The 14417-nt window shown below is 50.0% G+C and overlaps 5 protein-coding genes across 5 annotated transcripts; 1 reads left to right on the top strand and 4 right to left on the bottom strand.

Annotated features, from left to right (window-relative positions):
* Nucleotides 1-1071: 1071 nt before the first annotated feature.
* On the bottom strand, nucleotides 1072-2206 carry ALT_5248 (INSIG family protein; the record flags this gene model as incomplete). The annotated part of the gene is made up of 2 exons (XM_033555314.2): nucleotides 1072-1431; nucleotides 1523-2206. The coding sequence occupies 2 exons, from the start codon at nucleotides 2204-2206 to the stop codon at nucleotides 1072-1074; spliced, it is 1044 nt and encodes a 347-aa protein (XP_033411205.2).
* A 1397-nt stretch (nucleotides 2207-3603) lies between these two features.
* ALT_5247 (ino eighty subunit 1) lies at nucleotides 3604-6254 on the bottom strand (the record flags this gene model as incomplete). Its single annotated transcript, XM_033555315.1, has 4 exons — nucleotides 3604-4919; nucleotides 4983-5099; nucleotides 5163-5702; nucleotides 5822-6254. The coding sequence occupies 4 exons, from the start codon at nucleotides 6252-6254 to the stop codon at nucleotides 3604-3606; spliced, it is 2406 nt and encodes an 801-aa protein (XP_033411206.1).
* A 2188-nt stretch (nucleotides 6255-8442) lies between these two features.
* Nucleotides 8443-10551, bottom strand: ALT_5246 (DEAD/DEAH box helicase; the record flags this gene model as incomplete). The annotated part of the gene is made up of 2 exons (XM_033555316.1): nucleotides 8443-10276; nucleotides 10355-10551. The coding sequence occupies 2 exons, from the start codon at nucleotides 10549-10551 to the stop codon at nucleotides 8443-8445; spliced, it is 2031 nt and encodes a 676-aa protein (XP_033411207.1).
* Nucleotides 10552-12098: 1547 nt separating this feature from the next.
* On the bottom strand, nucleotides 12099-13338 carry ALT_5245 (peptidylprolyl isomerase; the record flags this gene model as incomplete). The annotated part of the gene is made up of 8 exons (XM_033555317.2): nucleotides 12099-12280; nucleotides 12370-12524; nucleotides 12596-12659; nucleotides 12715-12795; nucleotides 12853-12956; nucleotides 13010-13026; nucleotides 13099-13176; nucleotides 13228-13338. 8 exons carry the CDS (start codon nucleotides 13336-13338, stop codon nucleotides 12099-12101), a joined length of 792 nt encoding a protein of 263 aa, XP_033411208.1.
* A 399-nt stretch (nucleotides 13339-13737) lies between these two features.
* ALT_5244 (mitochondrial 37S ribosomal protein uS13m) lies at nucleotides 13738-14274 on the top strand (the record flags this gene model as incomplete). Its single annotated transcript, XM_089599887.1, has 2 exons — nucleotides 13738-13782; nucleotides 13927-14274. The coding sequence occupies 2 exons, from the start codon at nucleotides 13738-13740 to the stop codon at nucleotides 14272-14274; spliced, it is 393 nt and encodes a 130-aa protein (XP_089455764.1).
* Nucleotides 14275-14417: the final 143 nt, after the last annotated feature.

Raw genomic sequence — 14417 nt, 5'->3', positions numbered from 1 at the left:
CAATTGAGTTGGGTCCTGAGGGCGATAAGTCTATTATTCTTATTCTTACCTGAGAATATGACAGTCTGGATAGGATGAAGATAAGTGTCACCAGTCTCTGTCAATCACAGCAATAAGAAGTACCTGCAACAATTGTCTATCGACAGCTTTTCTATCTCTGCGCATCCTACCGCGGGGTCAATCATGATCCTCTCTTTCCTCCCTGAGAATCATGGCCGCTCTCGGACTGGTTGTATCATTACAGATGATTTCCCGAATAACCACCCCACTTCCATTCATCTTTTGGTAAATTCACAGCGTTAGGTGTAATGTAATTTCCACAAAAGGTCCCCTGAGCCGGAGCTGTCACATGAGCTCCACATATGCTATGCAATACATGTTTACATAATTATGCACAGCGCAAGAGGTCTCCAAAATCACATGACAAAGCACAGACCACCAATTCTCAAACGGAACACAAAACTCGCTCCGTTGAAAACTTCTTTCCTTTTCTTTTCTTCTTTTTTCTCTTCATGAACAACGCAAATAACAACATTCTTTCAAAAGCGTTCCTACGAGGATTATCCTCTTCTACGGAAGAGATAGGCCTATGAAGTACGGAAATCGTCATATAGAATGGAGAGGGATTGTGGGAAACCGCAAAGTGTCGATCTTGGGTGCAGTGTCTGACTTGATCTCGTCTAATGGCGAGCTCGGTGGAAGGGACTGCAATGATTGGCTCTACAGCCTTTTGTAGAATCTGGAGAATGTGTATGGTGTCCAGTCGTGTGTTGTCGCAGTGGTGGAGGACGCGGCACCTTGAGTAGTTGGAGACGTTGCCACTGACATCGTTGACATGGTAAGTTCGTAAGTTCGTACCCAAAGCTTAAGCCTCCGAGCTTAGGGCTTGGTGATCAGGATCATTCCATTGTCCTATCATGAAGCTAGTCTATGCTAAGAGCCCTATCTATCGATGGTAACCTGTTGAAGGAAGCTACCTGGCGCCGATCAACCCAAAACTCAGCGAGGTAAAAATGAACACGAAATAGGCAAAAATTCGAAGGACTGTGACATGGACTCCACTAATCGAGTCTATCTCCTGCCTGTACCTCCGATGGCAAGTTGCCGGCCGACGTTGCCAAAGCAGACGCAGGCGCAGAAGAGAACACTTGAGAGCCATATGCGGATCGCAACGCCCTCCTGAGTGAGACCCGTCGGTAGTCCATATTCTAGGACAGTGCCATTTAATAGAGGTATGGTAGTCGCAGGAGTATCTGCGGACGTTGGGACTAACTCCGGCTTGAGCCCCAGCACTACACCCGTCCCAGCTAGTCCCACCACGGTCGACAAAAGGAAGCCTGCCTTTGTGCGGTCAATGAGATACCACAGCACAGGGTTGACTAGAGCCAGAGTAGCAGACGCCTGAGTTGTTGATTCCCAGGGAAGTCTCCTCTGTGCCGCAGAGCCCAGTCAGCGTTGCAAGCCTTTAGGTAGATAGATGCGAGTGATCGGAAAAACAAAAGAATAGAGATAATTCACTTACCAGAGCAAACGCAATTCCCACAAACGCCCCAACGCTCCGAGCCACTGTAACCCAAGCAGGAGTACGATCTTCGCGGGGACGATTGTTCTCCTGCCCTTTGACGGTCCGGGAACGATCCGTATCCCACTCTCCAGCAATGGAATCCAGCCAGGGAAGCACATTTCCCAGAGCCACTCCAGCCAGACCCCACAGACCCAGGTATTGCCAAGAGTCGTAGTAGCGAATATTCTCCAACTTCACGGGTGTGATCCAGTGATTTTCATGTAAATGGACTGTGATAACTCCGTAGGCCACACCGAACCCAAAGAGAAGCACACTTCGGAACACCTGGGGCAGAATCACTCCACGGAATAGCCCATGACTGAGGCGCGACCGAGTTCTCTGAAGTGAATGGCGAATTGGCGTCTCAGGAGACGTTTTAATGATAGGTGGATTTTCCGAGATAGGTGTTTGTCCCTCGCCTTCGAATGCGGTCGGAGAATAAATGCCATAAAGGGTAGACGACGTCAGATTCATGATGGAAGCAGTGCGGCTTACGCTGGTCGAAGCGGCCTCCTTGGGATTGAGCAGATCGGAATTGGCGGGCTCCGCGGGAGTAGGAGATTCGGACGATTCGTTCGAAGCAGGCGTAAGGTCGAACACTCGCCGCGGACGAGGTTGAAGGATGGCGGGTTTATCAGCCATGATGCGTGATCTGCTGAACAAGGATATGGTATGTTTCGCAGTGGGACAGAAATAAACGATCAGGTAGTTGCGGTCTCCCAAATCCAATTATGAGTTCGATGCGGTATCGGCAGGTGAGGTTAAGGTCGCAACTGAGAATCCCCCGCGTTTATATCGCCGAAAATAGACCAAAGGTAGGATGATGTAGGATCGAACGCCCCCTGTAAGTAAATGTGATCTCTGCAGTAAAGAAAATAGCCAGCCTGATGGTGGCAAGGTACTGGGTGGGGAGACACCCCGAGAAGGGAAAAAAAAGGAGGAGAAGGAGGTCAAGGACCTGTCAGGTGTGCAGCGACAAGACTGGAAGTTGCTGTAGCTGTACGGAGTACTTCTGTAGCAATGACAGCGCAGTCGTCGACTTAGCGGAGGTTTGAAACTGACGAGATGAAGGCGACTGAAGCCGACTCGTTCAAGAGCTGGAGTGGAGCACACTTGCAGGTGCAATTCGGCGGCAAGATTCCTTGTGATCGGCTGATCTCTGGGGCACACAAACAATGGAAGGAGGACCCAGTATACTACAGTTCTTGTTGAATTTCTATAAGAGCCAAGATGACACGTTTACAAGTGTAACCTGATATAAAGATAAACACAATGACAGATGAGTGCAATGATGAGTGCGGATGTTTGTGCTGTGAGCAGATCCGAGAATTTTTGTTGAGCGCTCGTAGGACAGGGGACAACGATGAAAGAGGCGGCGGATGCGTTCACATGTCAATAATGATCATGGTTGAGTACTCCCATAGAGACATTATTGTACGGTAACCTCTCAACCATCCAGGGTTCCCCTCCACAAAGTCTACCTATGCTATTTCATTTGCGTGGGGGACTCTCTACGATGCACATACTGTAAGGTAATAACTGGAATTGAAAATGATACATGGTTCGTTCGACTCTACAACTCCGAGGCTGCTCTGCAGCAGCAGCCATCTCTCCCTTTGATTGCAGCACAGCCCTGGACTGCCCAATAACGACGTTCGATCGGGTCTGGAATGTCTGTATGATGTCCATTTAAGTCCGACGCTGGATTTATCGGTTTTATCGGTCGCCGTTGTTTGACATCTATTCATACTGAACTTGACATAGATGATCAGAAGACAATGTAATGTAGCTTATGCAGCGGAATTGAGTCCTGAGCACAAGTCCGTTCTGGACACTCATGATTGTATGTGGCTACTGTACTCTGCTATGGTAACAAGATGGACACGGTCACATGGGCAAAGACACATTAAAAATTTGAAAAAGGGCAATGAGGAAGACAAAGTAAGAAACAGAGTGGCAGAGTGCTAAAATATGAAACGTCTAGTGTGACTTGTAGGAGCATTCCAAGAAGAGACCCAAGCATGAAAGCGGTGTCTCTACTAGACTTTGCCATCGTCTAGGACAGCGGTAGTATCACCAGCAACAGAAGAGGTCTCGCTGGCAGCGTATCCATTTCCGCCATCGAAAGTCGAAGAGTTTTCGTCCACATCGACTCCACCATCTCCGTCGTCGAGATCCTCCTCATCGTCAACTTCATCGTCGGATGATAACGCTTCCGCGTCGTCATCTGCATCACCACCCATGAAACTATCCTCGTAACCAGGCTCTGCTGGGCGCGAAGATCGATCGTCGCGATCCGCAGCGTCATCCTCATCCCCGCTTCCTTCACCTAGCAGTTCGCGATCCAGATCGTCAAGGCCTTCGCCGTCAAGATCGGCGTCCTCATCGGCCAGACGAATGGAAGGAGGCAGCGGCGAGAGATCCTGGTCTTGTAAGGGAACGTCGAGATCATCCTTGCCTGCCACACCGGAAGAGGCCCCTCCAGCACCGCGGCTAGGGCGACTTCGGCTGCTCTTGGAGCGGGAGGATGACGCAGTTTGCCCCTTGGAGGCCTCGCCGGCCGTAGCACCAGAAGCACCAGCCTCTGCTTCGGCGAGCTTGCGTCTCGCATTGCGCGCTGCGCGGGCTCTGCTACGAGCGGACATCGAGGCTCGCCCACTCAGGTCAAGGGCATCCATGGCATAGCCGTTCTGCCTGGCCTTCTGGCGCTCCTCTCTCTCTTTCTTGCGGTCTCTCTTCGGACCATTCGCGTTTTCATAGTCCCAGCGGTCAAGCCTTCTGGCGGCCTTACGGATCACAGATAAGAAGTAGCCCGCGGACTCTCCAAAGTCTTCTTCTTCCTCGTGGTGAGGGATCAAGCCACCCTTGCCCCATGAGGCCTCCTCGTCCTCAGTGTCGTAACCTTCCGGAAGAGATTGCAACAAGCGACCGTAGCGCGCGAACGGGATTTCGTTTTCTCTCTTCGCTCGTAAAATTCGGTAAGCCTCGTTTTTACGCTTGGCCAGGAGATAATCGATACGCTGGCGCCGATTCTGTTCGACAGCCAACTGGTGCTGTGTAAGTGGCCGAGGGCGGCGAGATGAGGGAGGCTGACCAATAGTGGATTCGGTCACGAATCTATTCAGAATCGGATGACCTGATCCTGGAGGCGCCGGCGAGGACGCGTCGGGGGTCTGCTCCATCTTAGTCTTCAAAATCAGTCGCTGCTGACCGACCGAGCGGTTGAGAGACGACTCCCGCTTGGGTCGTTTGGACTCAGAACGCGATGATTGAGTAGGCGTCAGATAGCCTTCATCTGGATCCGCTGGACGCTTGGAAGGCGGCCGCATAGAACTGGTTCCATAATACGCGTCGTCTATTCATAGATAACCTTGGTTAACGCATGACTACACATGCTGGATCATTGGACTGAACTTACACGCAGGACCTTCTCCTGGGCCCGCATCTAAGGGAGGTCGCGGAGGGAGATGGTCAGAATTACCCTTTCGTGGACGCTTTGGCGGCCTGGGTAATGGCTCGTCCTCTTCCAGAATGCCTATGACAACGTCAGCCCACGCACCGAAAGGCGGAAAATGAGTCGACCATCGCATGAACTTACGTTTACGCTCCAAGCGTTTTGTTTCTCCGTATTCGATTTCTGAGGGCGTATCGACATTTTCCTCGTTTGCCTGCTCTTCCGTGAGGCTCTCGAAGCTGGGCACCTTGATTGGCAGGCCCTCGGTTCCTTCACCATCCTGGCCCGGGCCGAATGGGTTGTTGAGGGCAGCTTCACGCGAGTAATCACTCTCCAAATACCACCACATCAGCCATAAGAAAGCTCTTGCACGGCTCTTACTGCTGAGCGTGGATCTCATGACCAAGTCGAAGAAATCACGGGGAGGGAAGAAGTGCAATTCGGACACCTTGGGAGCGTACTGTGCGAGGACAAAGATGAGGTGCACCGGATTGGTCCGAGGGATGGGATGGCGTTTGATCTTCTCGAGCGTATTCGGCTGGTCAACATCCTCTGATGCACCCTTGAGGATCGATTTGAGACGAGGAGCATCCTGAAGCTGCTTGTATGCGTTGGGGTCCTGGTGTGCCTGCAGGGAAGGAATGGAGTGATAAGTCCGTAGTTGAGCGCGCATTTCTGGGAAAACTAGATTTGTCTCCGAGTCAGTCTCGAGATCCAATGGCACAAGTTAAGGGAGGGTTTAGGGAGGAATGAGATCGCGAAGAGGGCTGAGTGAAGAGACAAAGAGAACGGCAAAACCATACAGTTCAAAGTGGTATTCATCCTCCCAAAGTTAACGAGCAGACAAACCATCGCCATATTGATGGCGGCTTGCTTATCGCTCTGCAGTTTGTCCTTAAGAATCTTGCTCGTCTTACTGCTCCTCGCCATCGCATCGATGTAAATATCCGCAAAATCCAAGTTCTTCTTGCCATCGGACCAGCGAGTGAAGACGGGGGTCTTGTCCTCGAAGACCAGTTTGAGAAACTGGTACTGGATGTCCTTGCGCCAGAGCGGCATGCCATCTTCCTTTTTCAGATGCCTGATTTTGTTTCCCGAGTAGACGGAGCCAATGGTGCCATTCGCCTGACGCCTGATGCCGACCGTCGCGCTGACCGTACTGTGCGAAGGCTGCTCGTCCTGGGTTTCGGACTGCGCAAACGACTCGTCTGCGACGTTGCTTTCAGCGTCGGCCATCTTCGAAGGGACCCCGTCAATTCAGCAATTTCTCGAGAGGTAGGTTATTATCAATGGAGAAATTATCCACTGTCGCGAATGGTCCGAAATTGTGGATTGTTGATTCGTGCCCCAGGGGGGGCGTCACACGCTGTCAGGCTTGGGTTATCGAGGACCGCGAAGCGTGTAACTATTTAAAGGGGAGGAAATGATGCCAACAAGTTTATAGCTAGAGTCAAGGAAGAAATGAGAGAAACTCCAGAGGGTTGGAGATGACAAAATGAAGATGAGGGCTGGATGCGATGATGATAAATATAAACGAAGATGGACTCTGGTGTTGGATGAAGAGAAAAGAAAGTGGTTCGAGCAAAGGCAAAATGAGCGTTGTGGGAGTTCTGGTGCCGATATTTCTTTCTGGCTTCCTTCCGGGATCTTTTGCCTTGCCGCAGCTTTGGTATACAGAGGTCATACTACCTACGTGCTACTATGTACTGTTCTTTAATCATTCTGTCTTCCCCTATCATTACTTCACAATGAGGTGGATTTGATATAACCTTAATCGCCGTAATTGATGTTATTCAATCCAATGATCAGAATATTCGAATCAAAGTTACTCATTGCGAATTTCGCCATTCGTCTAGCATCCATGCGAAGATGCTCAACAATTGACAGACGAAGCCCCGGATTATGTAAGAACTGAGTGAATACGGCCCTTGAGACGTATCGTATCTACTCTGGATATGTGAAGTTTGACCCCTATTACTACAGAAAAAACAGAATCTCAGACAGAGATCTGCTAATCTGTGTTGGGGGTGAGGAAGAGGAGGCTGGGGGTTTTCAGTCAGTGATGTTATTATTATTCCGTGGATTGAGGTCAGACCTTGCAAACCACTAGTAGTAATAACACCCACATTCCATCAACGCGGGAAAAGGAACTTGTCATTGCTCATCACCATCCAGACAAATCGAGAAAATTACTGAAACATTAACACGTCCTCAAAAGCTACAATGACACAGACAAAATAGAACTTTTTAATTGATAATAGGTAGCTCTCTTCTCTCGAGACTAAGGGTCTCCGTGAGCTACGCCGTGCCGTTAGAAGGCCTAATGCCCCAAGCTGCTTCTGACTGTAAAGGATGATGCCTCCGAACCAGCATGAACATCAATGCGCCAGAAATCACAGCTTTACCCCCTCCAAGGATCCGAGTAATGAACCACAAAAAGACTCCCATTCAAATGTCAAGCCTCCACGGACCCCGGTGCAGAGAATATCTTGTGGACACAGCAGCTCAAGTCAACGCCATAACACAATGCAAATAATCCCATCTATATCACTCGCATCGAGTAATTTATGCACCGCGGTAAAAGAAAAACGAAAGTACACACAAGGAAAAAAAGGCCCGTGAACACGATTGCCGCGTGCACTCGCCTCTTTCATGCGGTGTGGATGCGCAGACCCGGAATAACCGTTCAGAGTCGATGGAAAGTGATGACACAGTTCGGAGAAGAAAGCGTTGATTTCCATGAAAACAGGAATAACGCATGCAAGTGCGAGTAAGAATTCGAGCAAAAAGAGGAAAGACACAGAACAGGCCCGCCTTTAGATACCGAAACCGTAGAGATCTATGTTGCAAGACACAGTCGATGCAGCTGCAATAGCACCGAGCATATGAAAACCATAAAAAGTACTTTTCTGAAGACGAAAAGCCGGCACTCCCGCTCGGCGCGCATCGTTCAAGCGTACCTCCACATGGACGCTTGAAAAACAGGTAAGGGTATCTGAAAAAGACGGTCGTAGCAGGAAATTCAACGCGATCTATGATAGTCATGCAATGCCGATCAAGGCGCTTCTATCCATACCGACCGTATGGTTCGGAGCAGCGAGATGGAGATATCGGACCGCATCGAACGTCCCATGTCTAAGACGGAAAAGGCGAATGAAAAAAATAGCAATCGCGAAATGCTCAGCAGATAAAGAACACCCACAAACCCAAATCGAGGAATCAGATAACATAGGAAATTGTAGAAGAGGAAGTCGTGGCGGTCGTGACAAAGCCGGTCCTGATAGGAATGTGAGAAAAGGGAGAAGGACGAAGAGAGGTACTTCAGGACTCGTTTTCCGATCGTAACCATCAGATGAAAGGCGTGAGAAAAGACGAGCCATTCAGACCCGACGGCCTCGCCAAGGACCACAACCTCCTAGGTAATTTACCACCAGGAAGAGGGTCCAGTTGGGCCCGAGGGGTTTCCGTAGCTGCCGCCGCCATAACCACCGCCGTAGCCACCGCCGTAGGCTGGGGGGGCAGCGTAGCCGCCAGCGCCGCCGCCATAGCTGCTGCTACTGGGAGCACCGTAGCTGCCGCCAAAGGAGGGAGCACCACCGCCAACGTTACCACCCACACGACGCACATCGCGAGTGGCATTGCCACCACGACCACGACCTCCACGGCCTCCGCGCCCACCATATCCGCTGCCTTCGCGAGCAATGCTCTCCAGGAAGGAAGGAACTTCTTGATGAGCCTCCTTGAGAAGGTCAATCAGCTCACGGACAACACCACGGTTGCCACGGTTGAAGAAGGCAGTTGCGATACCAGTGTTACCCGCACGACCGGTACGACCAATGCGGTGAACGTAGTCGTCAATGTCGGTGGGAAGATCATAGTTAATGACGTGGGTGACGTTGGGAATATCAAGACCACGAGCAGCGACAGCAGTAGCAACCAGAATAGGGCAACGTCCGGAGCGGAACATCTCCAGAGCGCGTTCACGCTCACGCTGGGTGCGATCACCGTGAATAGCAGTTGCAGGGAAGCGCTGGTTCAGCAGGAAGTCGGAGAGAGCATCGGCCATACGCTTGGTCTCCACGAAGATGAGAGTGAGACCGCTCGTGCCATGAGTGTGAAGGATATCAAGGAGGACGGAACGCTTGTCGTGGTCCTCGACATACTCGACCTTCTGAGTGATGTTCTCAGAGGTAGAGCCGACACGACCGACGGAGAGGAAAACGTAATCCTTCAGGAAGTCCCGGGCAAGCATCTGAATATCGCGGGGGAAAGTGGCCGAGAACATCAGAGTTTGGCGCTCATTGACGTTAGGCATGTCTTCACCCTCCACGATGCGGCGAATCTGAGGCTCGAAACCCATGTCCAACATACGATCAGCCTCGTCGAGAACCAGGTACTTAATGTTAACCAGAGAGATGCGGCCACGCTCGATCAGGTCAACCAGACGACCGGGGGTAGCAACCAGGAGATCGCAACCACGCTCGATCTGACGGAGTTGAGAGCCAATATCGGCACCACCGTACACGACACAGGGGCGAACCCAAGAGCGGTAAGCGAACTTGCGGGCTTCGTCAAAGATCTGAGAAACAAGCTCACGAGTGGGGGCGAGGATCAGGGAAGTAGGGTACGCCTTGCGTTGACGACCGTATCCGAACTGGCCCGAGGCCTGAGCAGGCGCGGCGGAAGGACCTGTCTGGAAGGCCTGAGAGAGAATGGGGAACAGGAAACCACCAGTCTTTCCGGAACCAGTCTGAGCACACGCCATGAGGTCGCGACCGTTCATAACGATGGGAATAGAGTACTTCTGGACGGGAGTAGGGGTTTGATAGCGAGCGAGCTTGATGTTGGAAATCAAGTGGTCATCCAGCGGGGGGTTCGTGAATGCATTGACGGGCTCGGGAACGTCCTGACCGGATGCTTCGACGGGGATATCGTCGTAGTTGGAGAAGTTGATACCAGTGCTCTGCTTGGTGGGATCGTTGGGAACACCGAAAAGCTCACGCTCCAGGCGGGCGTTTGCGGGACCGGGGATGTGCTTGCCGTCGCGCCACTGGCCGTCTCCAGAGCCTTTGGCAGAACCGCCTTGGGAGCCGCCGTAGGAGCCTCCGTGTCCTGGGTGTCCGTAAGCATGTGGATCAAAGGGCCGACGTTGAGCTTCCGTGGGAGTCCAGCTGTTGTTACCATTGGGGACATTGGGACCACGAGGGCTGAAATCAGAGGCATTGGCATTAGCCCAGTTGCCACCGCGAGGAGCGTTTCTGCAAGAAGTACGCCACGGTCAGCCAAAATGAACAAAGACAAGAAACTGAGATTTGAGAAGGATCTCGAATACATACCTTGGGCCGTTCCAAGCTCCAGCAGGAGCAGCAGGACCGGGGGGAGGAGGAGCAGCGGCACCGTCGACGTTGGCGCCCATGGTGCGCTGACGGAGATGGGGAGGGATGTAGGCAGCGCGGCCGTTTGAAGGGGGACCAGCAGGCGCATGCTGGGATTCGTTAAGGGACAGATTTCCCATCTTCAGACCGTCGGCCATGATTGCGGGAATTTTTGAAACTGTATCAGATAAATGAGCAAGCCGATTCAACAGTTCAGTGTTTGAAATCAATCGGATCTGGTGACTCTGAGGACGCAATTGTAAACGTACAATCGAAGGGTTGCTTAGTGTTCTTTTAGCTCGAGAACGTGACACAGACAATCTATTTCAGAGATTATCTGTTGTAAGGAAGGCTTGAGATTCTTTTCGAAATCAAGAATGTGTACAAGATGAGAGAAGAGAGAAACTTCAAACAAAAGCGTTGTCTCTCTATCGTCGAGTGGCGACGTAGCAAAGGTCTCAAGCAGAGAAGTAACACAACTTGGAAACTGAGCAGACTTCAAGGGAGATAAAAAACTGAAAACAGTGTTCTCCCAGATCTAACCCTCTATCAAATCTTGCAAAGGAAGAAAAGAAAAAGGGAGGAAGAGAAAGACAGTATTAAGTGGAGAGAGGTTTGGGGGAAGAAAGAAGGAGGAAGATGGAAATTTAGATTAAGTAGTAGCCGATAGATGGGAGGGGAGAAGAGCGGAAGAGGTTTTGTGGGAAGGGCGAGAAGATCCAGCGAAAGAACTTTTAAGAAAATGGAAATACTGACACCGGGAGGCGAAAAAAAGGAAAAAAAAAAGTTCAAAAAACGTCAAGTCAAAAAAAGGGCGAAAAAGGAGAGGAAAGGGTCTGACTGGATATCCAGATAACCATACAGCTGGGCCCAGTCTTTCTTTCTAGTGAATTTTCAACCTTTTTTTTTTTGTGTTTTGGGTCCTACAACACGTATTTTATTACTGTTGAATTTAAATAGAATCATGATTGGTCATTATTATACATTATGAATGTCTTTGGTTCAAATAGATATCTACTACACGCATAGGTAGATCGTCCATGTGCTTCAATATCATTGATGGCAAATTTTGCAATGATTACGGAGCGCATGTGTCTTCTCTGGGTCAGGTCCACAATCCTTAAAGCAAGGTAGAAATCCGGAACCTGCTGAAAGGGTAAATGACTTGGATTCACTTACAGTCACATACATCTCCAGACTATCGGGACTAGATAGGTTTACCTTTACATACTTGGATACTATCAAGTTATCAACGTCAACCTATTACTTCAGGCTATTGATTATTGGGTGCTCAATAGTATCAGGCAACAAAAAGCAATGTTGTTTATTCGCCCAAGCTTTGTACCTAGTCCCCGAGTCAACTGAGTATCTTCTTTCTGTTGTCAGTGCCTGCTAAGGCACGGTTACGCTTGATTCAATCGTCGACTAGAGGGGTACTACTAATACTAAGGGATACCTAGTAAGGTACTCCGTACGTGCGTGTCAACCCCACCCAAGTGACATGCTCCAGGTTGCCACTACTATGACTCTATGCCTGGCTCATTCGATGGACATTTGCCACCACCTACTGGCGGCAATCTGGACTGTATGATGGCGGGTCAAGCGTACCACACAGCATCTATCGAAGTTAAATATTCTGTTTTGAAATATGTATTCAATTTATGGATCTATATAAACAGCTGAGCTTTAGCACTAACACTGTTGACTAGACCTCGCTCTTCTCATTGAACTGCTTTGCCTTCTTCTTGCTGATCTTCACCGCCATGATAACCATAGCGATGACGATGGAAAGGAATGCAACGTTGCGAAGAGAATAAGCGGAAGACTCGGGCAGAGTGGATATTTCTGACGGTTCTCCATCGTAGAGCCCATCAGCTGGATCTTGTTCTGAGCGTCATCCAACCATCAGCATATTTGATTGCATATCAAAGCAGCAAGGACTGACCAGGAACAGGTCTACAGCTCCTCGTGGCTACCTTTGGTGGATTCATCCTTGATCTCTCCACTCTTGACGATCTTGACGGTCTCTGCGGGCTTGTCGCCAGGACCCTTGGGCACATTTTCGATCTTTTCCACGATCTCGTAGCCCTCTAGAACCTCACCAAAGACGACATGGCGACCATCGAGCCATCTATCAGTTACATGAGGTATTAGTACGCTGCTCGTATATATCGGCAAGGAAATTACGGGTGGTAAGCTCACGGAGTAGGAACGGTGGTAATGAAGAACTGAGAGCCGTTGGTATCCTTGCCAGCGTTTGCCATGCCTGATATAGTTAGAGAACGGCGACGTTCAAGTCAAGAGATCAAGGAGTGTCGTACTCAGAAGGCCCTTGCGGGTGTGCCTAAGCTTGAAGTTCTCATCCGCGAATTTCTCGCCGTAGATCGACTTTCCACCGGTACCTACAAGTCAAATATTGTCAACACATGCGCTGTTACTAATTGACGTGCAGAACTTACCATCACCACGGGTGAAGTCACCGCCCTGGATCATGAAGCTCTTGATGACACGGTGGAAGGTAGAGCCCTCATAACCGAAGCCCTTCTCACCGGTAGCGAGAGCGCTGTGTTACGTTTAGTAGGGGTCGATAGATATCAATTGATTGAACAATCGTACCGGAAGTTCTCAGCTGTCTGAACTCAGGCCGTTCCATTAGTATCCAGTCCCAACCTAGAAGCAGTGCTGCAGAAAGGAACGATGCCTACCTTAGGGACGGTCTTGCCGTACAATCCAAGCACAATTCTTCCTAAGGGCTTGTCTCCATGCTCAATATCAAAGAAAACCTATGCAACCAATCGTTAGATGCATATATCAATGGCACGAAACTTGCTTACCTTGCTTGTGATTTTTGGGCCTCGTGGCTCCTTAGTCTCCTCAGCGTGGACCAGAGCGAGTCCAACCGCGAAGACCAGGAAGAAGGACAAAAGAAGACTTTTGAAATTCATAGTTGCTCACAATTGCCGGGAAGAGTAGATTTCAGGCAATGACTGTGAGAAAGCTGTGAGATAGATCGAGATTGAAGGAGGTCGAGGCCAGCTTGCAGTTATCCATAGCGTGCGGAGATGCCAAGACACTTTCAATGAATCAGGTGCGTAATTTTCAAGATGACTTGCTGCAAGTCTGCTGCAATGAGGAGCAGAATATGCGACGTGTACAGTGGGACTAAGCTTTTGATACAAAACCTGGTAATTTTCAATACATTTGCAAAGCCAACTCGGAGAAATATTTTTGCAGCCTAGTTTCTTCCGCTTCCTTGGTGATCAATTGCAATCAATGATAGCAGTCCAGCGCAATTGGAAGAGGAATCCGTCCTAGGAACTGCAGATTCCTACTAGTTATTCAAGATGGTATTGCCCAAGTTCTTCTCACTGCGATTATGCATGCTCACCGTAATCTAGGTCTTCATTCTGGGTGTGAATTTCCCCGAGCGGAATCTCGTCAAGGCAAGCGCATCTCTATCCCGCGACTCAAACCCGGCGACCAAACCTTTGTTTGATCATACAGTCTTAACGCGATTCTGACGATTAACATAGAAATCACTCGAGACGTTCTTCGGCGTTGGTCCCCTGGTTTCTGCACGCCTCCTCGCCCGCTTCCACATCCACCCCACATGCAAGGTTGGGGAGCTTGCGAACAAGCAGGTTCTGGACCTCACAGCTGCTTTATCCGACATGAAGATTGAGAATGATCTCCGGAGACAGATTCTTGATGATATCAAGCGGTTGAAGGAGTCGGGTTCGTACCGTGGCAGACGCCATGCGTTGGGACTACCGGTTCGGGGCCAGAGAACGAGGACACAGGTGGGTTATCCTTCTACATTTGCGAGTCTCGTCACAGACTCGCATCGTGCTATGATTTGGAAACAGGAAAGGCAGTACTGACGAGATCCACAGATTTCGACCGCTGTCAAGCTCAACCGTATGGAAAGACGACTGTGACTTTGAAACGATGGCTGCTATACTTCAAGGCATGGTAATGGCGTTATGCTCGTTGGCTCTTATGTACTTTTGAAATTTCTATATCC

This window comes from Aspergillus lentulus, assembly GCF_001445615.1.
Source record: "Aspergillus lentulus DNA, contig: Alt09, strain: IFM 54703, whole genome shotgun sequence".
Lineage (NCBI taxonomy): Eukaryota > Fungi > Ascomycota > Eurotiomycetes > Eurotiales > Aspergillaceae > Aspergillus > Aspergillus lentulus.
The sequence above is the reverse complement of the archived record's forward strand: the minus strand, read 5'-3'. Positions and strand labels throughout refer to the sequence as shown.